This window comes from Nomascus leucogenys, chromosome 14, assembly GCF_006542625.1.
Source record: "Nomascus leucogenys isolate Asia chromosome 14, Asia_NLE_v1, whole genome shotgun sequence".
Taxonomy (NCBI): Eukaryota; Metazoa; Chordata; class Mammalia; order Primates; family Hylobatidae; genus Nomascus; species Nomascus leucogenys.
The window spans coordinates 28,561,629-28,589,045 of record NC_044394.1 but is presented as its reverse complement, the minus strand read 5'-3'; the positions used below and the strand labels follow the sequence as shown (position 1 = coordinate 28,589,045).

General features: G+C 37.8%; 1 protein-coding gene across 4 annotated transcripts in view; it reads left to right on the top strand.

Moving 5' to 3' along the window:
- VPS54 (VPS54 subunit of GARP complex) overlaps positions 1 to 27,417 on the top strand; it is a 131,140-nt gene that overhangs the window by 25,857 nt on the left and 77,866 nt on the right. For 2 of the 4 annotated variants that reach the window (XR_004033388.1, XM_003262449.4), the window contains exons 2-5: positions 9,590 to 9,745; positions 11,724 to 11,965; positions 21,525 to 21,603; positions 24,807 to 24,841. Coding sequence is in view for 3 of the 4 variants with exons in the window: in XM_003262449.4 (XP_003262497.1) it covers positions 9,610 to 9,745; positions 11,724 to 11,965; positions 21,525 to 21,603; positions 24,807 to 24,841 (492 nt within the window). In the remaining variant the exon portion in view is untranslated. The remainder of the gene's footprint in view (positions 1 to 9,589; positions 9,746 to 11,723; positions 11,966 to 21,524; positions 21,604 to 24,806; positions 24,842 to 27,417) is intronic. The other 2 variants (XM_003262450.4, XM_030828078.1) reach the window with 2 other exon arrangements.

The window sequence follows — 27,417 nt, the reverse complement described above, 5'->3', positions numbered from 1 at the left end:
TGGAAATTTTAAGTATTCTACGCCGAGCCTGTCCAATTAAGATGGCCAGTTGGTCCAGATAAACAGACAAAGTTTTTGACACAGAATGAGGAAGAAAACACCACTCCACTAAATCATTATGTTGAACTATTAGCCCAGTAGGGGAGTGCAATGAGGCGGAAACCAGAAGCTGAAAAGGCTGAAACGGCTGTACTCTAGATAACTGGGCAGTCTGGATTCTTTACGAATTCCAGTTCTAGTGAAGCCTCAGGGGTCAAAGTCCTGGGACTGCGGAGATGGGAATCTCCCCGCAGCATAGAAAACAAGTTAGCGCATAGGTCGGAATGCCTAAAGTAGGTCTTAAATAATTAATGTTACCCAAAAGTTTTTGGAAGTCATTTAAAGTTTTCAAAGAATCTCTCCTAATTTGAACTTTTTGAGGTTGAATATGTTGTTTATCGACCACCATTCCTAAATATTGAACAGGAGTGGTCTGTTGAATTTTATCCTGAGTGATGTGTAATCCAGCCTCTGTAACATGGCGGCTCAAAATTTGGTAACAGTGAATTCTTTATCATTGGGGGCAGCAGTTAAAATATCAATATAATGAAGAATATAGGCCTGGGGAAATTGGGCTCGAACTGGTGAAAGCACTTGCCCAACATAAAGCTGGCAGATCGTAGGGCTATTTAGCATTCCCTGAGGGAGTACTTTCCATTGATAATGAGCTGCAGGCTCCTGATTATTGATAGATGGTACAATAAAAGCAAATTTTTCACAGTCTGATTTATGTAAAGCAATATAAAATCTTTAAGATCAATAACTACGAGAGGCCAATTTGTAGGTATTAAAGCAGGGGCAGGCATGCCGGGTTGGACGGCTCCCATAGGTTTAATTACAGCATTAATGGCCCTTAAATCGGTTACCATCCACCACTTGCCTGATTTCTTTTTTACTAGAAACACAGGAGAATTCCAGCGGGAAAGAGAAGGTTCCACATTTCCAAGTTGTAACTGTTCAGAAACTAATTGAGTTAAAGCCTCCAGTTTTTCTTTAGAGAGCAGCCACTGCTGAATCCAAACGGGTGTGTAAGATTTCCATGGTAAAGGAATAGGATCAGGAGGCATGGCAGTGGCCGCCATTAAAAAGGATAACCTAAACCAGCCCTGTCTTCTTTTATAGTAATTGGGAGGGTTTTAGTAATCCCTTCATGTTTTGGACCGAGACCGAGTCCAGGAACATACCCCATGTTTTCCATCATATGTTGACTGGGAGTACTGTAAGAGTTATGTGGAATATTAATTTAAGCCCCAGTATCTACTAGACCCTCAAACTTTTTTCCTTGGATGTGTATGGAGGTGGGCTGTTGTTCAGAAATTACATTAATCCAATAAGCGGCCTTTTCACTGCTGGAGCCCATCCCAGGGCCACGTGTCTTACCTCCTTCATTTAAAATGATATTAGGTAGTAAAAGCAATTGAGTAATTGACTCACCGGCCAGAATGGAAACAGGAAGTTTGGCAGACATGATTAGTTTAATCTCATCAACTGAATCAGAATTAATGAGACCAGTATGAATGGTGATTCCTTCAGCAGAGGTGGATGCCCTACCTAACACTAGGCCCACCAAACCTTGAGGTAAAGGGCCAGTGACCCCTGTGGGGACAATTAAAGGCAAAGAGTTAGGTAGTAAATTTAGAGGAATAGTGCTATAGAGATCGACCGCCCCAACCCCTACTGTGGAGGTGGACAAGCATTGTACTGAGACAGAAGAAGAGGCTGGGACCCATCTGGGTTGACTGCAGGTAAATTTGTTTGTGCTGGGGGCTGCATTGGGACTGCGTGAAGCGGAAATGCAATGTTGGTCTGAGTCTGAAGCATCCCATTTGATATTGGGGCCTGGGACTGGTCCCACTTCCTGTTTCCCTGGTTCTGTGGTAGGTGGTTTCCATCTGTATCATACTTAGAGCGGCAAGTACTTGCCCAGTGTTTACCTTTGTGACAACGTGAGCAAACAGTAGCAGCAGCATTTGGCCATGTTTGTTGAGCTGGCTTGGCCACTTTTAAGTTTTTAACAGTGCAATTTTTCTGAGTATGACCAAGTTGACCGCAATTATAGTAGGCTCCAAGAAAAGAATTAGTGGGGCCAGTTTGATTGGTGTCCTTCGTGGCCTGTGCCCACAGAATAGCTTTGTGGGTGTCTGATCCAATGCCTTCACAAGCTTTAATATATGCAGGCAACACCTTGTGATCAGGTAAATTTTGTCATTGGACGGAATGCATGGCCATTTTACACTCATGGTTCGCATTTTCAAAAGCTAACATACGAGAAAGAATACCTTCAGCACGCTCATCAGAGACAGATTTTTTCAATGGCATCTTGTAATTTAGCTAAAAAATCCGGGATATAATTCATCATGACCTTGTTTAACCATAGTAAAAGAAACAGGAGCTTGGCCTGGGGCGCATAATTTATCCCAAGCTCTCATACACACCTTTGTTACTTGTTCTGTGGTAAGAGCATCAAAGTTTAATTGGGCATAAGTATCAGAGAAACTATCGGAGCCTGTGAGCTGAGCCTGAGTAATTAGAATGCTATTAGTCCCATTTAGCTGAGCCTGCAGATGGGCCTCTTCTGACCACCAGCTACGAAATTATAAATGCTTTAATGGGGTTAGAACAGCTTTTGCCAAAAGGTCCCAGTCTAAAGGAAGCGAAATGACCTCAGTACAAAAAGTTTGTAATACCATTTTAACATAAGGAGAAATAGGACCATACTGAGTACAAGCATCCTTAAATTCTTTTAAAAAGGTAAGATTAAGAGGTACATAATGATACATTTGTACCTTTGGAAGATAGGACGTTCTAGAGCAACTGGATAAGCCCACGTGTCTAATCCGCTTGTTTCTTTGTTTTGGCATAATAAGTGTTGCATTGAAGTTTCAAGAGTAGGTATCTGAGACAGAGTTGGCATAGAAGTGATAGGAAAAGCATGTGTAGATAAGGGAAACTGAGGTTGAGGGGGTCGGACCAGAATGAGAGTGTGAGAAAGGGGCATTGAGGGAGCTGAGGGAGCAGAAGGAGCAGAGGTATCCTGGTGATTACTGGCGTTCATGTGTGAAGAAGGGTACAGAGAGGCAGCCTGAGTGGATGGCAAAGTGACCGGTTGAGGAACGGAAATGAAAGGAGAGTGAGGGGCTGAAGTGGATGGGGGAGGGCCTGAAGAATTATAGGTAAATTGTAGTTTGGTCCTGGAGCCATTAGGTGACTCTGGAGGTTTGAAGAGAGAAGAATTAATGTATATATGGCCCCAGGCTGTCTGAGTCATGGCTGCGGGAGCTACAAGTACTGGCCCTTCATGAGAAGAAATAAGGTCAGCAGGGGGTAACGTTAAGCCAAAGTCACCGGTGTTAGACATTGAATTTTCAGCATCGTTAGGTGGGGGAGGAGTAGCTGAAGGGAGAGGCTGATCAGGTAACGAAGGCTATGCGGGAGAGGAAAGTTAAGGAAGAGGTGGAGGGTCATCAGATTCAGAAAATTGTAGTAACTGTAGGGGGTCATGGGATTGGTATGTCATTAGGACGACATGTACCAAGGCCCAATCACCCCAAACAGTGACAGGAACACATTTCCCTGCTGGGAACAGCTCCTGGAATGTTGCACCAACACGATCCCGTAATTTTACATATATGGTTCCTTTTTCAGGAAACCAAGGACAGTATTTTTCCACTGCCTTGAATAGAGTGACCATATTTTCCATGGTTACTGGGACCCTTCCCTGTTTTAACAGGTCTACATCTAAGGTTCCTTTTTTAGGACACCAAGGACAGTATTTTTCCCACTGCCCTGAATAGAGTGACCATATTTTCCACGGGCACTCAAACCCTTTTCTGTTTTAACCAGAGTGTAATATAGAAGAGATAAGTATAATTTTTAGACTCCGTGTGACCCGTAGTTAACCCGGACAAATTCACAGACTACTCACCAGTCGTCAGGGAGTCGAACGAGCGTTTCTGTGGACCGAACTGATGACATTTCTCCGCACCTACCAAAGGGAATCGGGTTCCCACATGCACTTAGGAAAAAAAGAAAAACCATGCTGGGCACCAGATATCGGGGGAACCAGTCCCCGATATTTCAACGTAGGTTGTTTTCTATTTTCCCTAAGTGTCAGCCGGTCTGAGAAATAAAGGGAAAGAGTACAAAAGAGAGAAATTTTACAGCTGGGTATCTGGGGGAGACCTCACATGTCAGCAGATTCCGTGATGCCCCCTGAGCCAAAAAACCAGCAAGTTTTTGGCAATTTTCAAAGAGGAGGGAGTGTATGAATAGGGTGTGGGTCACAGAGATCACATGCTTCAAGGGCAACAAAATATCACAAGGCAAATGGGCAGGGCAAGGTCACAAGGCCAGGGTGAAACTAGAATTACTAATGAGGTTCCCGGTCCCGCTGTGCACGCATTGTCATTGATAAACATCAGGAAACAGGGTTTGAGAGCAGACAGCCGGTCTGACTACAATTTACTAGGCAGGAATTTCCTAATCCTAATAAGCCTGGGGGCGCTGCAGGAGACTAGGGCATGTTTCATTCTTATCTACAACTGCATAAGGCAGACACTCCCAGAGTGGCCATTTTAGAGCCCCCCCCACCAATGCATTCTTTCCCAGGGCTGTTAATTATTAATATTCCTTACTGGGAATATTTTCAGCAATGAGTAAGAGAAATATGGCTCTGTCCTGCCTGGCTCCCAGGCAGTCAGACCTAATGGTTATCTCCCTGAACATCGCCATTATCCTGCCTGTTCTTTTTTCAAGGTGCCCAGATTTTATATTGTTCAAACACACGTGCTTTACGAACAATCTGTGCAGTTAATGCAATCATCACAGGGTCCCAAGGTGACGTACATCCTCAGCTTATGAAGATGATGGGATTAAGAGATTAAAATAAAGACAGGCATAGGAAATTATAAAATTATTGATTGGGGAAGTGATAAATGTCCATGAAATCTTCACGATTTATATTCAGAGATTGCAGTAAAGACAGGCGTAAGAAATTATAAAAGTATTAATTTGGAGCACTAACAAATGTCCATGAAATCTTCACAATTTATATTCTTTTGCCATGGCTTCAGCCGGTCCCTCCGTTTGGGGTCCCTGACTTCCTGCAACACATATCTGTGACTATTGATGCAAAAAATCTTCAACAAAAATACTAGCAAACCAAATTCAACAATTAAAAATATTATTCATCATGACCAAGTGGGATTTATTTCAGGAATGCAGATAATTCAACATGTGCAAAGGTGATACATCATATCAAGAGAATGAAGGAGAAAAAACATCAATTGATTCTGAAAAAGCATGTCATAAAATTAAACATTCTTTCATAATAAAAACCCTCAAAACTAGGTATAGAAGGAACATTCCTCAAAACAGTAAAAGCCATATATGACAGACCCATAGCTGTTATCACACTGAATGAGGAAAAACTGAAAGCCCTTCCAGGATCTGAAACACAGCAAGGATGCCCACTTTCACTACAGTTATTCAACATAGTACTGGAAGTCCTAGCCGGAGCAGTCAGACAGGAGAAAGAAAGAGCGTCCAAATTGGAAAGGAAGAAGTCAAATTATCCTTGTTTGTAGATTATATGATCTTATGTTTGCATAAACCTAAAGAATTTATCAAAAATGATTAGAAGTGATAAATTCAGTAAAGTTGCAGGATACAAAATCAGCATACAAAAATTCAGTATCATTTCCATATGCCAACACTGAACAATGTGAAAAAGAAATCAAGAAAGTAACCCCATTTACAATAGCTAGAAATAAAATACCTAGGAGTTAACCAAAGAAGTGAAGTCTCTACAGTGAAAGCTATAAAATGTTGGTGCAAGAAATTGACGGCAAACACACACACAAAGGAAAGATATTCTGTGTTCATGGATTGGAAGAATCAATATTGTTAAAATGTCCATACTAACCAAAGCAATCTGCAGATTGAATGTATTCCCTATCAAAATACCAATTACATTCTTCAGAGAAATAGAAAAAACAATCTTGAAATTTATATAGAACCACAAAAGACTCGGAATAGCCAAAGCTATCCTATGCAAAAAAAAGAAAATTGGAAGAACCACATGATGTGATTTCAAATTATACAACGTATTGGCATATAACCAGACACATAGAAATGTGGAACCGAGTAGAGAACCCAGAAATAAATCCATTCATCTACAGTGATCTCATTCTTAACAAAGGACAATCTTGGGGGAAAGGACAGTCTCTTCAATAAATTGTGCTGGGAAAACTAGATATCCATGGATAGAACAATGAAACTGGACCCCTATCTCGCCATATACAAAAATAAAATCAAAATGGATGCAAGACTTAAATCTAAGACGTCAAACTATGAAACAATGAAAAGAAAGCCTTGGGGAAAATGTCCAGGTCATTGAAGTGAGCAAGGATTTCTTGAATAAATACCCCACAAGCACAAAATGAACAAATGGAATCACATCCAGTTACAGAGCTTCTGCACAGCAAAGGAACAACAAAGTGAGGAGACATCCCACAGAATGGGAGGAAAATATTTGCAAACTACCCATCTGACAAGGGATTAATAACAAGAATATATAGGGAGCTCAAACAACCTTATAGATAAAAATCCAATATATTGATTAAAAGATGGGCAAAATAACTGAATAGATATTACTCAAGAGAAAACATGCAAATGGCACACAGGTGTATTTATCATCAGAGGAATGCAAATCAGAAGTACAATGAGCTGTCTCACCCCAGTTAAAATGGCGTTTATCCAAAAGACAGGCATTAAGAAGTGCTTGCGAAGATGTGGAGAATAGGGAACCCTCATATGGTTAGTGGTAATGTAAATTAGTACAATCACCATGGAGAGCAGTTTGGAGGTTCCTCGAAAAACTGAAAATGGAGCTGTATGATCCAGCAATCCCACTCCTAAGAATATACAATAAATAAAGGAAATCAGTATATTGAAGAGATATCCGTATTTATTGCAGCAGTATTGACAATAGCCTCGATTTGGAAACAGCTGAAGTGTCCATCAACAGATGAATGAGTAAAGAAAATGTGGTACATCTACACAATGGAGAACTATTCAGCCATAGAAAAGGATGAGATCTTGTCATTTGCAACAGATGGATGGAAGTGGAGGTCACTATGTAAGCCAGGCACAGAATGAGAAACTTCACATGTTCTACCTTATTTGTGGGAGCTAAAAATGAAAATAATTGAAACTAGAGTGATGGTTACTAGAGGCCTGGAAGGATAAGTGTGGGGGAAGGGGACCTCGAGGAGCAGTAGTGGTGGTGAATAGGTACAGAAAAATAGAAATAATGAATAAGACCTAGTATTTGCTAGCCTAACAGGGTGATTAGAGTAAAAAGTGATTTTAATTGTACATTTTAAAATAACTAAAAGTATAATTAGATAGTAACACAAAGGATAAATACCTACTGTGTACTCACAAAAATTAAAAATAAAAAATTTCAAAAATGTTTTTAGCTGTTTTATTTGATTAATGAGAAAGTTAACATGGTCGATCTTAAATGTAGAATTGTCTTTATCACTTAGTACACAGTGTTTCTGTGTTGTACAGTGTTTCTTACCCTTTAGATAAGTATGTGTATTATCCTTTAGATAAATATGTATGTTTCTCTCTCTTAAATATGTGTAAACTTTTATACAGAAACAACCATACACTTAATGTGTGTGGATGTAATGATAAAGAGGCCTTTCAAAGACTCTTAGTTTTCCCAAATACCATTTTCATCACAGAACTTTTGCCACCAAACCTCTGATGTCTCCTTATTGCGTAGAGAACCAACTACAATTTAACTATACTCTGTGTGTGTGTGCATGTGTGTGCGTGTGTGTGTGTGTGTGTGTGTGAATATAATTGGTCACTTCTTCCCAGAGTAAACATTTCACTTTAGTCAGGTCAGTTTCCACTATAGTCAGTTCCTTAGTCATGATTGATTATTCAGTGTTCATTATCTTTGGTTCATGTTATTGTAGGCTTTCTGTTTAAGCACCTTGAGAAAGTTGTTTATCGTTGTGTATTTTTAAAGCAGCTTGTTTCTTACGGTTTCAGTGAATGGTATATTTGGTTATGTTTCCTTTGCATTGAAAGTACTGAGACAGATACATATTTTTAGTTTTCCAGCAAACTAGAGGGAAGTTAGAACAGACGAACTATTTGTCACGGGTTCTTGCCTCATATCTCTGCTCCTTATTTTTTATTTATTGTTTGTTTGTTTGAGACAGGGTCTCGCCCCGTTGCCCAGGCTGGAGTATAGTGGAGTGATCTTGGCTCACTGCAACCTCTGCCTCCTGGGCTCAAGCGATCCTCTCACCTCAGCCTTCCGAGTAACTGAACTACAGGCATGCACCACCACGCCCAGCTAATTTTTGTAATTTTTGTAGATACGAGGTTTCATCATGTCGTTCAGGCTGGTCTTGAACTCCAGGACTCAAGCAATCCACCTACTTTGGCCTCCCAAAGTGCTGAGATTTACAGGCATGAGCCACTGTGCCAGCCTCTGCTCCCCATTTCCTACTCTTATTTATCTTTTTGCCAGATTTTCTAACTTGGCTTTTTGTGTTTTTTTTTTGTTGTTTTTTTGTTTTTTGGACTTGTTAAACCTCGTATTCTTTCTGGGCCTTTCTATTCTTCTCTGTTTTGAGAGAACTTAGACTAGGTGATCTCTAAACATTTCAATAATAAAACAATGCATGTTCTTTAGTATCCAGTTTCAATATTGCTTCATTTATAAAGTCTTACCTGACCCTGTAGCCTATATTACGTTGTCTTGCCCCACAAATTCTTTCAGTACTTACTTTAAAATGTAGACATAGGTTAACTTGTGTTTTGCTTACATATATTTGTTTTAATTACTTAATACAATTGCAAGCTCTTTGAAGAATGACACTTCCTTTTTAAAGAATTTAATTACTATTTTTTAATCATTATATTACTATGTAGCAGTCACATCATAGTAATAATTACAATGACAGTAACCTCTGAATACTAACTCTGGGGCAGACATTATTTTAAATGCTTTACTTATTATGTCCATTCTCATAATTCGTAACAGGATGTTGATGAGATAAGATCTCGTTTCATCTCCATTTCACTGATGAGGAAAGACACATACATAAAGGTTAAGTAAATTTCCTCACCACTAGTGAGTAAACATAGATGGACCTAAGCAGGGATACTTCAAAACCCATGCACTTACCTGTTTTGCTATAATGCATAACTACTGTATACTTGCTGAATGAATAGAGTGTTTTTCATCTTTAATATATGTTGAGTACAACCTTGGTATTTTTTGTACTTTGAATAAAAGATTAAAGATGTTTCACTTTTTAAAAAATGGGGACAAATAACTATCTTAGTAACCTAAATATTGTGATCAATTTTCCCAATTAAGAGCAAATATTCAAATTGCCTACTTTGAGGTATTTTGAAAAAGTCTTCTGCTTTTGAAAGAAAATCTGTGACATATATAATACTTAGAGATGGATTTTGATTTGCGGTGTCTTAATTATCATGTCTTACTCATTTTCAGTTCAGTGGTGATTTTATGCAATGGCTTCAAGCCACAGTTCTTCACCAGTGCCTCAAGGAAGCAGCAGTGATGTTTTCTTTAAAATAGAGGTAGATCCGTCAAAACACATTCGACCTGTGCCATCACTGCCAGATGTGTGTCCCAAGGAACCCACAGGTAATGCTTTTTTTTTTTTTTTTGTAGGATTTTTACTGATGATTTCTATTATCTTTAAATGAGTAGTCAGGTTTTATATACCAACATTAGAAGAGTTAATTTTATGATGTTAAAAATCATTTTGGGGGGGCTGGGCACGGTGGCTCACGCTTGTAATCCCAGCACTTTGGGAGGCCGAGGTGGGCGGTTCACAAGGTCAGGAGATCGAGACCATCCTGGCTAACATGGTGAAACCCTGTCTCTACTAAAAATACAAAAAATTAGCCTCCTGTAGTCCCAGCTACTCCGGAGGCTGAGGCAGGAGAATGATGTGAGCTCGGGAGGCGGAGCATGCAGTGAGCCGAAATCAGGCCACTGCACTCCAGCCTGGGTGACAGAGACAGACTCCATCTCAAAAAAAAAAAAAAAAAAATCATTTGGGGCCCGGCGTGGTGGCTCACGCCTGTAATCCCAGCACTTTGGGAGGCCAAGGCAGGCAGATCACTTGAGGTCAGGAGGGAGTTCAAGACCAGCCTGGTCAACATGGTGAAACCCCATCTCTACCAAAAATATAAAAAATTAAGTGGGTGTGGTGGCGTGTGCCTGTAATCCCAGCTGCTTGGGAGGCTGAGGCAGGAGAATCACTTGAACCTGGGAGGTGGAGGTTGCAGTGCACTCCAGCCTGGGTGACAGAACAAGACTGTTTCTCAAAAAAAAAAAAAAAAAAAATCATTTGGAAATGATTGGGAAATTGAAATATGGTTTTTTTCATGTATTTCATGCATTACTTATATAAACTGAAAAAGTATTGTAAATGAAGGTACAGATTGAAAGCTGCTTAGTTAAAACATGGTACAGTCAGCCCTTATCATTTGCATATTATGTATTTGCAAATTCTCCTGACTCCTTAATATTTATTCATAATCCCCAAATCACTACTTGTGGCACGTTTGTGGTAATTTGCAGTCATGTGCAGAGCAGTGAAAGATTTGAGATACCTGACATATGCATTCCTAGCTGAAGTTGAACAAGGAAAAGCTCTGCCTTCTTGTTTCAGCTCTCATACTATAAACTAATGTTCTTTTTGTGGTCTGTTTTTACTTGGTGCCACATGTTTGGAGCTTTTTGTTGGTGATTTTGCTGTTTAAATTGCCCCGAAGCGCAGTGCTAAAATGCTATCTGGAGTTCCTAAGTGCAAGAAGGCTATGATGTGTCCCTTATGGAGAAAATACATGTGTTGTGTAAGCTTCATTCAGGCATAAATTATAGCACTGTTAGCCACAAGTTCAGTGTTAGTGAATCAATGATGTATACTGAATAACGCGTCTTTAAACACATAAAACAAGGTTATGTATTGATCAGTTGATGAAACTATTGTGACCAAAGGCTCACAGGAACCTAACTCTTTAGTTTCCCTACAAGCAATGGTTCAATATTTGCTAATTCAATATTCACAATAACTTTATAGAACAAATACACTACTAATAATGAGAATAGAGTATATATTTTTCCTTCTTGTATGGTTAATGCCACAGCAACATTTATGTCACCTAATTATAAGCCAAAGGATATTTTATCCAGGAGATCCTGCCATGATATAATAGAAAAGAGGCCTATCTCTAAAAAACAGTGGGGTATTAAAGGATAGAAAATATAGAAAGCAGCATAGTTCTGATGTTGAAAAAAAAAAGATAAGAGTAATTGTACATTAAGGAAAGGAATTCATGAAAGACTTTCTTTACTATTCACTCCACCCTGCAATCGTAGTTCTCAAATTTTGCATATCTTTTATCTTGTGCATATTTTTCAAAGCCTTAGTAATTGATGCTGGCAGCTGACGATTATTCAATCAGATTGATTTTTATTAAATCATTTACTGTGGAAGATTAGTTGGTTTGCGTAAGATGGAATCTATGCATTTTTAGTTTTCTAGTGTGTACTTTCAAACATAGAACCAGTTTTACAGCATTTACAGAGTTCTCTTGTTTACTTTTTGCAGGTGATTCACATAGTTTATATGTTGCCCCATCTCTAGTTACAGATCAACATAGATGGACTGTATATCATTCCAAAGTAAATCTCCCAGCAGCATTAAATGATCCTAGATTAGCAAAAAGAGAATCTGACTTCTTCACAAAAACATGGGGATTGGACTTTGTGGACACTGAAGTCATACCTTCATTCTACCTCCCACAGATCAGCAAGGAACATTTTACAGTCTATCAACAGGAAATCTCTCAGGTAATATCTAATCTTGGCTAGTTATAGTCAGGTCAAAAGTAATAGAAATATTTTTAGTATGCTTTATTATAGATTTTTGACCAGTAATGTTCGATGAACCTATAGTATTCTTTTTGTTCATACAAATTATACTGTCCTGGGTTGCATTTAATTCTTTGCTTAAACGTATTTTAATACATTTCTCTTACAGTAGTGATTTTTCAGAATTACACATTCCAAATAATGCTAAGTTTCAGCATGAAACCTACCCTGCTTATCAAGGAGAAAATGATTCTATTAGGCCTATAAAGTCCAGATGATTTGTGAGGTTTGAGAAATTGGCAGAATATTACTGTTTCTGTGTCTGATTCACTGCAAACAATTCTATAGAGCACCCTAGCTCTAGCAGGTAGTTATAATATCTCCAGACATAATTATAACTTAATATATTACTTTAAACCCAGTCTGAGAGCAAGAACTGAGTATAGTGCAGAGTTTTAGATGGTCTATCAATTCATTTTCAGATTATTAGTAAGTGGCTGTTATCAATATAATTAAAATCATTAAAGTGGTACAGGGGATATTTATATTTTTATAAATTTTTTATAATTTTTATATAATTTTATAAAAATTATAAAAATATTTTTATATTTTTTATATTTTTATATTTTAATATTTTATATAAAAATATATTTTATAACCATTCCTTTTTATATATTTTTCATTTATATACTTTTTTCATTAGTTTTTTCATTATAATTCAATTAAAAAGTATAATTCAATTATACTTTTTTCATTAACTTATCACAACAAAAAACCTTAGCAAACTGAAAATCAACAGGTAATTTGAATTTAGCTGGTTTTATTTTACTTACTTTGCACTTTTTTGAATATGGCTGTATTAACATTAATACTGTATAGCGTCTGGTTCATTTTTATTACTATCAAATATTTTTATACAGAACCTATATATTTTATTTGCCTTTGTATGTATATATTGTCATATTAACAATCACTTAGATCTGATCATTGAAAACAACACAAAAACTGTTTTCAATGATCAGATCTAAGTGATTGTTAAGTGGATGAACATTAATATGCCTTTGTAACCTATAATTTGGTTTTTCTATTTGTGTATTGATCAAATATTTATTGAGTGCCTTCCATGTGTCAGGTAGTCTTCTAAACATGAGGATACAGCAGAGAATAAAATTGACACCAATTCCTTCCCTTACAAAGCTATGTTTCTAGCAAGGGGTTTAACAATAAACCCTAAAGCAACCACTAAAATAGCAAAACAAAGAATTACAGCTAACAATGGAAGACAGAAATGGAATTTTAAAAATTCTCAATCCAAACAAAGGCATAAAAAGAAAAAAATGGATAGGACATAAAATAAATTTCAAGATGATAATCTTAAGCCTAATCATATCAGTAATTACACCAAATCTAAATGGTTTAAGCATCCCAATCAAAAGGCAGAGATTGTGAGATCTGATGACCCAAGTATGTGCTGTATATAAGAAACATAACTTGAATAGAAAGAAAAAAGCATTTAAAAGGATGAAAAAATATATACCATGCTTAACAGTAGTCAAAAGAAAGCAGAAATGGCTGTATTAATAACAAAGTAGATTTCAGAGCAAAAACTATTAGTATGTATAAAGAATATTATTTTATAATGATAAAAGGGTCAGCTAATCAAGAAGCATAACAGTTTTAAACATTTTTGCCCCTAATAACATGCTTCAAAACATGTGAAGCAGAAGCTGAGAATTTTATGGCAAAGTAGCTATTCAAAATTATGGAGATTTCAATACTCTTTCAATAAATGATAGGACAAGCAGAATATCAGCAAGATTATAATAGACTTGAACCATTAACCAACCTGGCCTGACTTGAAAGAGCACTCCATATAACATAGAACAATATACTTTTTTTTCAAGTGTTCATGAAACATTTATGGACATAGACTATATTCTAGGTTTGAAAACAAATTTTAATACATTTAGAAGACTTTACCTCATACGCAGTATGCTCTCTGGCCACAGTATAATTAAAATAGAAATTAATAATGGAAAGGTTGGTGGAAAATCCACAGATATTTGGAAACCAGAACTTTATGCTTCTAAATAAAATGTGAGTCAAAGAAGAAAGAAAAATCAGAAAGTAGTTTGAACTGAATGGAAATGAAAACACAGCATATCAGGATTTGTGGGGTGATGCTCAGTTAGCACTTATGGAGAAATTTGTAGCACTGAATGCATATATTATTGAAAGAAGAATGATTTCAAATCAGTGACCTCAGCTTATACCTTAAGAAGCTGGAAAAATGGCTGAGCGCAGTGGCTCACGCCTGTAATCCCAGCACTTTGGGAGGCCAAGGTGGGCGGATCACCTGAGGTCAGGAGTTCAAGACCAGCCTGGCCAACATGGTGAAACCCTGTCTCTATAAAAATACAAAAAAATTAGCCAGGCATGATGGCAGGTGCCTGTAATCCCAGCTACTCGGGAGGCTGAAGTGGGAGAGTCGCTTGAAACTGGGTGGTGGAGGTTGCAGTGAGCTGAGATCGCACCCTTTGCACTCCAGCCTGGGTGACAGAGCGAGACTCCGTCTCCAAAAAAAACAAACAGAAAAAAGAAAATAAACATCAAAGTCAAAATCAGAGAAACAATAGAGAAAATTAGTGAAACGAAAAGCTGATTCGTTGAGAAGATAAACTCAATAAGCCTTTGGCAATACTGATTAGGACAAAAAGAGAAGATATAAGTCACCAATAACAAAAATAAGAAAGGTGATATCACTACAGATTCTACAGAGATTAAAAGCCTAATAATGAAATTTTATGAATAACTTTGTGCCAGTAAGTTCAACAACTTAGATGAATTTACAGATTTCTTGAAAAAATACCAAATCTCTTTCGAGAAAAAATAGATAATCTGGCTGGGCATGGTGGCTCACGCCTGTAATGCCCGCACTTTGGGAGGCCACGGTGGGCAGATCACCTGAGGTTAGGAGTTCGAGACCAGTCTGGCCAACATGGTGAAACTCCGTCTCTACTAAAAATACAAAAATTAGCCACATGTGGTGGTGCGTGCCTGTAGTCCCAGCTACTCAGGAGGCTGAGGCAGAAGAATCCCATGAACCTGGGAGGTGGAGGTTTCAGTGAGCTGAGATCATGCCATTGCACTCCAGCCTGGGTGACTGCAAGACTCCATCTCAAAAAACGAAACAAAAAGAAATAGAAAAATCTGAAATGGTGTTGTATTTATTACATTGATGTATAGTTAAATACCTTTCCACAAAGAAAGCTCAGATCCACGTGGCTTCACTGGTGAATTCTACCAAACATTTACAGAAAAAGTAGTTCCAAATCTACACACATTCTTTCAAATTTTGGTAAAGATGTGGAAGACAGGGCTGGTTCTAGGATAAGGTGAGGCAGGTGAGCAAAATTTGAGAGGCACTGGAATCTGAGAGTGGGTACCTCCTTAAATATTGTACCGTATGCTTCTTGCTTGCTTCATCCTACTGCCAGCCTTCATGGAGTAACTGGAACTCTCATATACTGCTGGTGGGAATTTAAAGTGCTACAGCCCCTTTGGAAAAAAGTGTGGCAGTTTCTTAAAAAGTTAAACATACTTCTGATCTGTCACGTAAGGAGCTTGGAAGTTGTCACTTATGTTACCACAACAAAGAACCTTAGCAAACTGAAAATCAACAACTGAGAAGCACCTGTGAAGGTCACAGCCCAGAGGCACAGGCTCACTAAGACCCAAACCTAATCATAAGATCATAGAATGCTTCCCCTCCCTTCACGCATTACCACCACATCAGTGGAGCGCTTGAATAATGAGAATACAACAGAAAGGACTGCATGTCTCAGACCTTATTTAAGAGGTCTGCAGGGAAACCTGAAGATAGTAGGAGAGATGAAAAACAAGGGCACCAGTAGAAATTTTAGCCTCTGACACCTACAGCTATAGCAATCAGTAAATAAAGCCTAACTCTTAGCCAGATAAACAAAACTTCATACTAAAGGCCTATTTACCTCAGTTCCTTTTAGCTTTGGTATATTATATCTGGCTTTCAGCAAAACATTACAGTGCATACCAAACGGAAAACACTGTTTAAAGAGACAGATCAAGTATCAGAATCAGACTCAGATGCAGTTGTGATGTTGGAATGATCAAACTGGGAACTCAAAGTAACTATGTTTAATATACTAAGGGCTGCAGTGGAAAACATGGACAACATGTAAGAACAGATGTAAGCAGAGAGATGGAAACTAAGAATCAAAAGGAAATGCTACAAATCAAAGATAGTATAACGGAAATGAAGAATGCTTTTGATGAGTTCATTAATAGACTTGAAGTGGCAGGGGAAGAAATCAGTGAGCTTAAAGAAACGCTGATACAAACTTATAAAAATGTGTGGGATGCAAGGGAAGTAAGGCTTCAAGGAAGTCTTGCTTAAATAAGCACTCAAGGCTTCATTGAATGCTTAAGAAAATTTAAAATTAATAATCCAAGCTTCTACCTTAGGAAGTTATCAAAAGAAGAGCAAATTTAATCCAAATTAAGCAGAAGAAAAGCAGTAATAAAAATTAGAGCAGAAATCAGGGAAATTGACAATAGCAAATCAGTAGAGAAAATCAACAAAAGCAAAATCTCGTTCTTTGAGATCAATAAAACTGATAAACATTTAGCTAGATTAAGAAAAAAGAGAAGGCCAGTGCACGGTGGCTCATGCCTGCAATGCCAGCACTTTGGGAGGCTGAGGTAGGTGGATCACTTGAGGCCAGGAGTTCAAGACCAGCCTGGCCAACATGGTGAAACACCTAAAAATACAAAAATTAGCTGGGTATGGTGGTAGGCACCTGTCATCCCAGCTACTTGGGAGGCTGAGGCAAGAAAATCACATGAACCTGGGAGGCAGAGGTTGCAGTGAGCTGAGATCGCACCGTTGCACTCCAGCCTGGGTGACAGAGCAAGACTCCGTCTCAAAAAAAAAAAAAAAAAAAAAAAAGAAGATATAAGCTACTAGTATCAAAAATGAAAGAGGGGCTGTTTCTACTGATCCCACAGACATTAAAAGGATAATAAGAGAATATTGTGAACAATTCTGTGCCCAGAAATTTGATATCCTAGGTGAAATGGACCAATTTATTTTGAAAGACACAATTTACCAAAGCTTACACAACAAGAAATAAATACTCTGAATAGGCCTATATTTATTAAATAAATTGAATCAATCGTACTGCTCAAAACAGAATCACCAGGCCCAGATGGGTTCCTTGGTGAATTCTACCAAACATTTCAGTAAGAAATTATACCAATTACTTATAATCTATTTCAGGAAATGGAAGCTAAGGACATACTTACTAATGCATTTGGTGAGGCCATCATGAAGCTAATACTAAAATCAGACAAAGACATTATAAGGAAAGAAAGCTTTAGACCACTTGTGGTTTTTGTTTTTTTTTTTTTCGAGACAAGGTCATGCTCTGTTGCCCAGGCTGGAGTGTGGTGGCAGGATCACAGCTCACTGCAGCCTCAACCTCCCGGCTCAAGCAATCCTCCCATCTCAGCACCCCCCAAGTAGCTGGGACTGCAGGCGAGCACCACCACAACACCACGCCTGGCTAATTTTTGTATATTTTGTAGTGACAGGGTTTTGCCATGTTGTCCAGGCTGGTCTTAAACTCCTCAACTCAAGCAGTCTGCCCGTGTTGGCTATTCATTATTTTTAAAAAAAGAACTCTCAGCAAACTAGGAATAGGAAGGAATTTCTTTAACTTGATAAAGAATGTACTGGGCGTGTCGGCTCACGCCTGTAATCCCAGCACTTTGGCAGGATGCTTGAGGCCAGGACTTGAGACCAGCGTGGCCAATATGGTGAAACTCATCTCTACTGAAAACACAAAATTTAGCTGGGCATGGTGGCGCACGCCTGTAATCTCAGCTATGTAACTGCCAATGGGTTCACCTTGACTGCTGCCTAGGCAGCTGATTTATTGAGACAGGGGAATTGCAATAGGTAATGAGTAATCCATGCAGAGCTGGCTGTGTGGGAGACTAGAGTTTTATTATTACTCAAATCAGTCTCCCCGAGCATTCGAGGATCAGAGTTTTTAAGGACAACTTGGTGGGTAAGGGGAATCCAGTGAGCTGGCAGTGCTGATTGGTCAGGTCAGCGATGATATCATAGGGAGAAGCCATCTCCATGTGCTGAGTCAGTTCCTGGGTGGGGCCAACAAGATCAAATGAGCCACTTTATTGATCTGGGTGGTACCAGCTGATCCATCAAGTACAGGGTCTGCAAAATATCTCAAGCGTGGATCTTAGGAGCAGTTTAGGGGGAGGGTCAGAATCTTGTAGTCTCCAGTTGCATGACTCGACTCCTAAACCGTAATTTCTAATCTTGTGGCTAATTTGTTAGTCCAACAAAGACAGTCTAGCCCCCAGGTAAGAAGGTGGTTTGTTTTGGGAAAGGACTGTTATCATCTTTGTTTTAAACTATAAACTAAGTTCCTCCCAAAGTTAGTTCACCCTATGCCCAAGAATGGACAAGAACAGCTTGGAGGTTAGAAGCAAGATGGAGTTGGTTAGGTCAGATCTCTTTCACTGTCTCAGTTATAATTTTGCAATGGGGATTTCAGCTACTTGGGAGGCTGAGGCATGAGAATCACTTGGACCCAGGAGGTGGAGGTTGCAGTGAACCAAGATCATGCCACAGCACTACAGATTGGGTGACAGAGTGAGACTGTCTCAAAAAAGAAAAAAAAATCTACAAAAACTCTATAGCTAATGGGGGAAACTAGATGCTTCCCACTAAGAACAGGATCAAGGTAAGGATGTCCCCTCTCACTGTTTCTTTAAACATTGTCTTGGAAGTCCTGACTAATGTAATAAGACAAGAAAAGGAAATAAAATATATAAAAATTAGGAAGAAGTGAAACTGTTTCCAGATGAAATGATTGCCTATGTGGAAAATCCCAAAGAATCCAAAAAGAAACTCCTGGAACTAATAAGTGACTATAGTAAGGTTGCAAGATACAAGGTTAATATATAAAAGTTAATTACTTTCTTATATACCAGCAGTGAATAATTTGAACTTGAAATTAAAAACCCAATGCCATTTACATTAGCATCAAAGAAAATGAAGGCTTTATGTATAAATCTAAATATATATAAGATCTGAGGAAAACCACAAGACTCTGATGAAAGAAATTAAATATCTAAATATAAATGGAGAGATAGTTCATTTATGTGGATAGGAAGGCTCAATATTGTCAAGGTGTCTCTTTTTCCCAACTTGATCAATAGAGTCAACATAATCCTGATTAAAATCCTAGCAGTTGGTTTCATGGATATTGAAAACTGACTCTAAAGCTTATATAGAAAAAGACCCAGAATAGCTAACACAGTATTAAAAGAGGAGCAAAGCTGGAGGACTGATACCACCCAGTGTGAAGTTTTGCTATAAAGCTACAGTAATCAAGACAATGTCATATTGGTGAAAGAACAGACATGGATCAGTGGAACAGAGAACCCAGAAATAGACCCACACAAATACAATCAACTGATTTTTAACAAAGGGGCAAAGGTAATTCAATAGAAAAAGGATAGTTGTTTGAACAAATGGTACTGAAACAACTACACATCCACATACCAAAGAGAAAGAATATAGACACACACCACCTTGCACTATTCATGGAAATTAGCTCAAAGTTGATGATAGACCTTAATGTAAAATGCAAAACTATAAAACTTCTAGATGATAACATAGGAGAAAATCTAGGTAACCTTGGGTTTGGTAATGACTTTTTAGATATGAAAGAAAAGCACAATCCATGAAAGAAAAAATTGAAAAGTTGAACTTCATTAAAATTAAAAAGTTCTACTCTGTGAAAGACACCGTTAAGAGAATGAAAAAACAAGCCAAAGACTGAGAGAAAATATTTACAAAACACGTATCTGATACTGGATTGACGGTCAGGTGTGGTGGCTTACGCCTTGTAATCGCAGCACTTTGGGAGGTGGAGGTGGGAGAATCACTTGAGACCGAGAGTTCCGGACCAGCCTGGGCAACATAGTGAGAACCCATCTCTACAAGAAAAAATTAGAAAAATTAGTCAGGCATGGTGGTGTGCACCTGTAGTCCTAGTTGCTCTGGAGGCTGAGGCAGGAAGATTGCTTGAGCCCTGAAATTTGAAGTTACAGTGAGCAACTTCAGCCTGGGCAACAGAACTAGACCCTGTCTCAAAAAACAAAAAGGGACTGGTACCAAAAATAAAGGAGTTAAAACTCAACAACAACAAAACAGCCAAATTAAAAAATGAGTAAAGGACTTTGAATAGACCTTTTCCCAAAAAAGATACAGAAGTGTGCAATTAGCACATGAAAAGATGGTCAACATAGCAAATAATTTTACATGATAGATTTTATGTTAAATATATTTTACCTTAAAAAATATGAGCAAAAGATCTAAATACCTCACCAAAGAAGATAATGCAGATGGCAAATAAGCATATAAAAAGATGCTCAATATCAAATGTCATTAGGGAATTCCTAATTAAAATGAGATGCCACTACATATCTATTAGAATAGCAAAAATCTAAAACACTGACAACACCAAATGTTGACAAGGGTGTAGAACAACAGGAACTCTTATTTATTGCTGGTGGGAATGAAAAGTGGTATGGCCACTTGGAAAACAGTCCTGTAGTAACTGATAGAATTGCTACCAGAACTCTGAACACTGCTGGCCTGCTGCTTTTCTTGTTACCACACTTCCTCAGGTATCTTTTCGGTGATATCTCTGAAAAGATAATAACATTGTTAGTGGTCATCTAATTCTAAATCAGAGTGAGATTTTTTTTTTTGACTCAGAACATGTCAATAACTAATTTCTATCTTTCTTTTTTTTTTTTTTTTGAGACGGAGTCTCACTCTGCCACCCAGGCTGGAGTGCAGTGGCACGATCTCAGTTCACTGCAGCCTCCGCCTCCTGGGTTTAAGTGATTCTTGTGCCTCAGCTTCCCCAGTAGCTGGGATTTCTGGTGTGCACCACTACTCCTGGCTAATTTTTGGTAGAGATGGCATTTCACCATGTTGGCCAGGCTAGTCTCAAACTCTTGACCTCAGGTGATTGGCCCACCTTGGCCTCTGAAGGTGCTGAGATTACAGGTGTGAGCCACCGCACCTGGCCTAATTTCTGTCTTTCTATCTTAGATATATAGGTTTTTGAATTTTCTTTCTTGATTCAAATTATTCTCCTAATTGATATATAAATATTTTCCATTTGCTTTCTCACTTTATTCTAAATATGGAGATTTTACTATAATTATATAAGATGGAATGGATATAGGTATATAGATGTGCATAGATCTCATAGAGGTATTTGGTTTATTAAGCAGGCTTGTTACTTGTATTTAAGTTCAGGAGGCTAGTGATTTCATATTAAAAGTCGTAGGACTAATTTGGCATATTCTGATATTCTGTTGCAAAACACGTTCATGCTTTGAATACTCATGTTTACACATAAATTGATCATGTTATTTGTCTTTTTATTAGAGAGAGAAGATTCATGAGAGATGCAAGAATATTTGTCCTCCTAAAGATACCTTTGAAAGGACTCTTTTACATACTCATGGTATGAATATGTGTTATTTATAGATAATAATGCATAGCATAAATATTAGTGAACAAAATCTTTATTTCGGGACCTTATTGCCTATTATATCTATTATTTTTATTTCTAGTAAAATTTTTATAACCTATGATTATGATATTTTCTAAGAACTTCTAAGAGAAAAGTAGATCTGACAGTAGTATAATCCTTCAGTTCAACAAATATTGATTGAATATCTTTGTGCTTGGTGTGTTCTTTGTTGCTTAAAAATAGATGAGTAAGCTGGACATGATGGCACATGTGTATAGTCCCAACTACTTGGGAGGCTGAGGTGGGAGGATTGCTTGAGCCTATGAGTTTGAGAACAGTAACGTAGTGATACCCTAAAGTAAATCTATAGATAAGTAAAAAGTAGCTTTGGTCCTCAAAGAACTGAAGTTCTCCTGAATGTTTAAAGAAGTAAACCAACAATTGTATCACTGTATATTAAAGAGTAAGTTCAGTGTGGTAAAGTTTTATAACATGCCTAAATTAGCTTTAGAAGCATTCCTAGAGTTGACAGTGATTACATGTGTTTTAAAGTCGTTAGTTTGAAACATTTATGTGGGAGAAGGCATTCCAAGAAAAGGGAATAGTTTATATATATTACATATATAATAGTTTATATATATATCTAATAGCCATAGAATAAAGAGAGAACAGAATGTTCAAGGAACTGTAAGAGTTTAATATGTTGGTTCTACTGGGAGCAAGAGATGAGACTGAAGCATAGGCAGGGGTCAGATCATGAAGAACCTTGTTTGCTATGGTAAGGAATTTTACTTTTTCTGAAGACACTATAAAGCTACATAATATTTTTAACTAGGCATGATCAGATTTATGATTATACATTTATGTGAAAATAGTTGTGGATAGTGAATTATAGGATGATAATTAGACTAGAGGCAAGGAGACAGTTGGAGGCTACTGCAGTAATACAAATGAGAAATGATATTCCAGTAACAGTTACAGTGGAGATGGAGAGGAAATTAGGCCTTTAAGAAGTAACTCAGAGATGGAGGCACAGGTTTTGGTGGCCAGTTATTGGTAATGGAGCAAGATGATTCAAGGACAATTCCCAGGTTTCTTGCTTGGACAACTGGGTGGGTGACAGTGCAATTCAGTGAGAGAGGCAATATAGGAGGAGGAATTTTGAGGGAGATGGAGGCAAGTTTAGTTGCAGATTTGCAGTGAAGGACGTGCCTTTTTGGCAACCTGGAGCTCAGGTTGAAGATTTAGGCTGAAGATGTAGGTATGGTCGACATCATCATAGACAGGTATGCTGGATAATAGCATGGTAGTTGAATCCAAGGATGTTGGGTGAGATTGCCCAGGGAAGATGTGAATAGTGAGAAGAAAACGACTGGTGATGGAGCACTAATTAAGCTGTTGCATTTAAGGGGCAGACAGAAGATGAGATACCTGTGAAGGAGACAAAAAGTGGTCAGAGAGATAGGAAAGTCAACCAAGAGAGAATTGCACCTTAGAAGTTAAAGCTAGTGAGGATTTCAGAAAGTAAGAATAGTTAGTTGGTATATAATGTCAGAATAGTTCAGGGATAGATCAATTTGTATACTGAGAAGTCTCCTTTGTTTTGGCAATTAGGAGATCTTAGGGAGAGCATTTAGGGAGGTTCCAGAAACCTCAATACTATATATTAAGGAGTGAGTACAAGAGAAAGAAATGTAGACTACCAGTATTATGTCACTAAAAGATTTGAGATAGATTATTGACTACAGGGAACAGAGTGGAAGAATATTTTTTCATGGCCAGGACTAGATCAGGTAAGAGAGGCATTTGACTATCCCTGAGAGTGAGTGCTTTTGCATCTGAGGTCCTGCCCTTCCCTCAACCTGGTCCTGGCCTGGGTTTTATCTTTATATATATATGTGTGTGTGTATATATATATATATATATATATATATATATATATATATATATATTATTTTTTTTTTTTTTTTAAATGGGAAAGAACTGAGCATGTTTATATACAGAGATAAGAGAGCTAGTACAAGGGAAGAGGCTGAAGATACCGAGATAGAGTAAACTGATTAACCAAGCTCACAGCAGAGGCAGGAGGGAATGGAGTCTAAGTGCAGAAAGGTTGGTTTTGAAGAGAAGAGTAGTACCTTATCTGAGTTTGGATTGGCAGGATGAAAGTAAAGTAGGTTCATTTGAAGATAAGTGTGTATCTCAGCCTTAAGATGTCTGAGAAGAAAATTAATATAGTATAAAAAAGCAACCTTTGATCATAAGAAATTCTGGATGGGATGATAGATCTTTTAAACAATAAAAACAGTATTCCTACTTTAGAATTTAATTCATTTTTAAAAATTACATAACATGCCATATTCAGTCTTACCAAAACTTAAAAAGATAGCACAGCAGTCCTCAATGTTTTTGGCACCAGGGACTGGTTTTGTGGAAAACAATTTTTCCATACACCAAGGGGTTTGGGGGGAGATAGTTTTGGGATGAACCTTTATTATGCACTTTATTTCTACTATTATTACATTGTAAAATATAATGAATAATTATACAATTCATCATAATGTAGAGTCAGTGGGAGCCCTGAGCTTATTTTCCTGGAACTAGATGGTCCCATCTTGGGGAGATGGGAGACAGTGACAGATCATCAGGCATTAGATTCTTATAAGGAGGGCACAACCTAGATCTCTGACATGTGCAGTTCACATTAGGGTTTGTGCTCCTATGAGAACCTAGTGCCACCACTGATCTGACAGAAGGTGGAGCTCAGATGGTAATGTGAGCGATGGAGAGTGGCTGTAAATACAGATGAAGCTTTGCTTGTGCCCACTGCTCACCTCCTGCTGTGCAACCTGGTTCCTAACAGGCCATGGATCACTACCTGTCCATGGCCTGGGGGTTGGGGACCACTGAGATAGCATAAAGCCTTGTATGTCTGATTAAAAAGATTTGAGATGTATTTAGCTGTTTTATTGCTGCTATATAATTGATTACAATTACCTGAAACATTGTTTTGTTCCGCGCTTTGCCTACTACTAGGCATATAATACGTGCTTGATAGATATTTGTTGAAGGAATAAACTTAAGTAGTTATTTGGATATGACCCAGTACAACACTGAATCTGTCAAAATGTATTTTATGGAGTTAAAATGAAAACAAGTTTTAAAAATAGTATTTTCCCTTCTTTTTTAAATAGATAAATCCAGGACAGATCTGGAGCAAGTACCTAAGGTAACAAAGCTTAAACATGAGAAAATTGCCTTATAATCTTTGATCTTTAATTTTGCCTTACAAGCAGATTTCATTTGGCTTTTTTTTTTTTGACCCTGTGGCTATTTTGTCTCTTGTGGGGCTGTGTTGCATCACTTTCTTCTTTCTTTCTCATTCTTTTCTTTTTTTCTTTCTTCTGTCTTTCTGTCTTTTCTTTCTTTCTGTCTTTGTCTTTCTTTCTGCTTTTCTTTTCTTTCTCTTACTTATTTTGAGACAGAATCTTGCTCCGTCTCGCAGGCTGGAGTGCAGTGGTGCGATCTCAGTTCACTGTAACCTCTGCCTCCTGGGTTCCAGTGATTCTCCTGCCTCAGCATCCTAAGTAGCTGGGATTACAGGTGCATGTCACCATGCCCAGCTACTTTTTTTGTTTTGTATTTTTAGTAGAGACGGAGTTTCACTGTGTTGGCCAGGCTGGTCTTGAACTCCTGATTTCAAGTGATCCGTCCACCTCGGCCTCCCAACGTGCTGGGATTACAGGTGTGAGCCACCACACCTGGCCTTTTTTTTTTTTAATGAAGAAATGTTTTTAATTGACAAATAAAAATGATGTATATTTATGGTGTTTTTTCTCTTTTGCATCATCAGTCTCTTTCTCATCACTGAAACCTACAAATATTTTTAAATCTTTCCATTAAAAAAATTTTGCTGATCATTCAACCTCTTCAAATTATTAAGAGATACTTACTTTGTATGAAAAATATTGTCGAGATGTATAATAGATCCATTTTTTTCTGGGAAGAGAGTCGATTACCTTCATCAGATTCTCAAATAGGTCTGTGACAGTTGTTCTTTAGGGTAAGAGAAGATGAAAGACACAAAAAAGGGAGAAGGATATCATTTATATCATTTATTTGATCCTACAAAATAAAATTCAAAGTTTGTCATTTAAGGCTCAATGTTCCCTTTCATGTAATCTTTACACATTCTTTACTTCAGCCAAACTTTTTTTGATGGCTCTGTGCTTTATTTACACTGTTTCTTGATCCTGGAAGACTTTTCCCTCATCTTCCCATATCTAATTCTCTATAATCTTTTGCTTAAAATGGCAGCTTTACATGGGTACTTTCTTGTTCTTTCCAACAGAAGATAATTGGCCCTTTTGCCAAATTCCCATAACATTTTATCTGGGACTCTTCCCTCATCCCTCTGCTACCCCTTTAAGGATTTGTCCCTCTTCTCCTTATAAGATTTTTTTTTTTTTTTTGAAGCAGAGTCTCGATTATCACCCAGGCTGGAGTGCAGTGGCACAATCTCGGCTCACTGCAACCTCCGCCTCCCAGGTTCATGCAATTCTGTTACCTCAGCCTCCTGAGTAGCTGGGATTACAGGTGCCTGCTACCACGCCTGGCTAATTTTAGTATTTTTAGAAGAGACGGGGTTTTGCCACGTTGGCCAGGCTAGGCTGGTCTCAAACTTCTGACTTAAGTGATCCGCCCACCTGGCCTCCAAAAGTGCTGGGATTACAAGCATGAACCACCAGGCCCGGTCTCCTTATAATATTTTATATACATATTTTATCACATCCCTTGGATTGAAGAAGCTCCATAAGGTTGGGGTCTCTTTACTAAATTATCTTTGTTTCTCCCTCAGTACCTAGCATCAGAAATAGTAAATATTTATTGAATTAATCAATACTTTTAGTTATAATACCAAAGCAGGGATTAGAAAATTTACTCATGTCTCTAGTTAGATTTTTTTCTACCATATTCATTCTAATTTTTGTATATAGGTAAAATAAGTCAGTAAATAAAATATAGTATATAAATAAATACATAAATTGATTAAACCATGTTTTAGGCCCTATGCTAGGTGCTAGAGATACAAAAATAAGCTATAATTTTAACCCTGCAAGAACATATGGTCTCCAGAGGGAGATATGCATACTAAATAAATAATTTCTATAAAGTATGAGGTAAATAATTAAGTATGCATGATATATTTGTGTTCAGAGATGGGAGTCATTATGTCATGCGCAAGGACACATTTGCCCTTTTGATTGGGTCATGTTCTTCAGGAAGATGTACAAGAAAAGGCATTCTAGGCTAGAAGTATGTATATAAAGATATGCATACTTTATGTATTAATACATGCATTGTAAAAAGAGTAAGAGTATGGAAGAGAATTGAATATTGCTAGAGTGTAATGGGTAAATAGTGGGAGTGACAAGATACAAAGAGGTAAGTGGTTCCAGAAAAACAATGAAGGATTTTGGATGCCATTCTAAATAGTTTGGTCTGTGGGTCATGGGAATCTACTGAGAGTTTTAAACAGGGAAGTTAATACAGTTATACTTGACATTTTAGAGGAGTATCTCTAACAGTAGTATAGGGGATAGATTAGGGAAGGATATCAGTAAATAGCTATTGAAGAGCTGAATTACTAAATGCTGTGGAGATACAGGAAAGCAGAGATTCAAGGTATATTTACAAAATATAACGGGTAGGCCTTATTGCCTGGCTGGTCGTGATATGTAAGGGAAAAGTAGTCTGTTCATAAAATTGAATTTGTTTTGGTTTTAATATTTATTGTATGCTTAA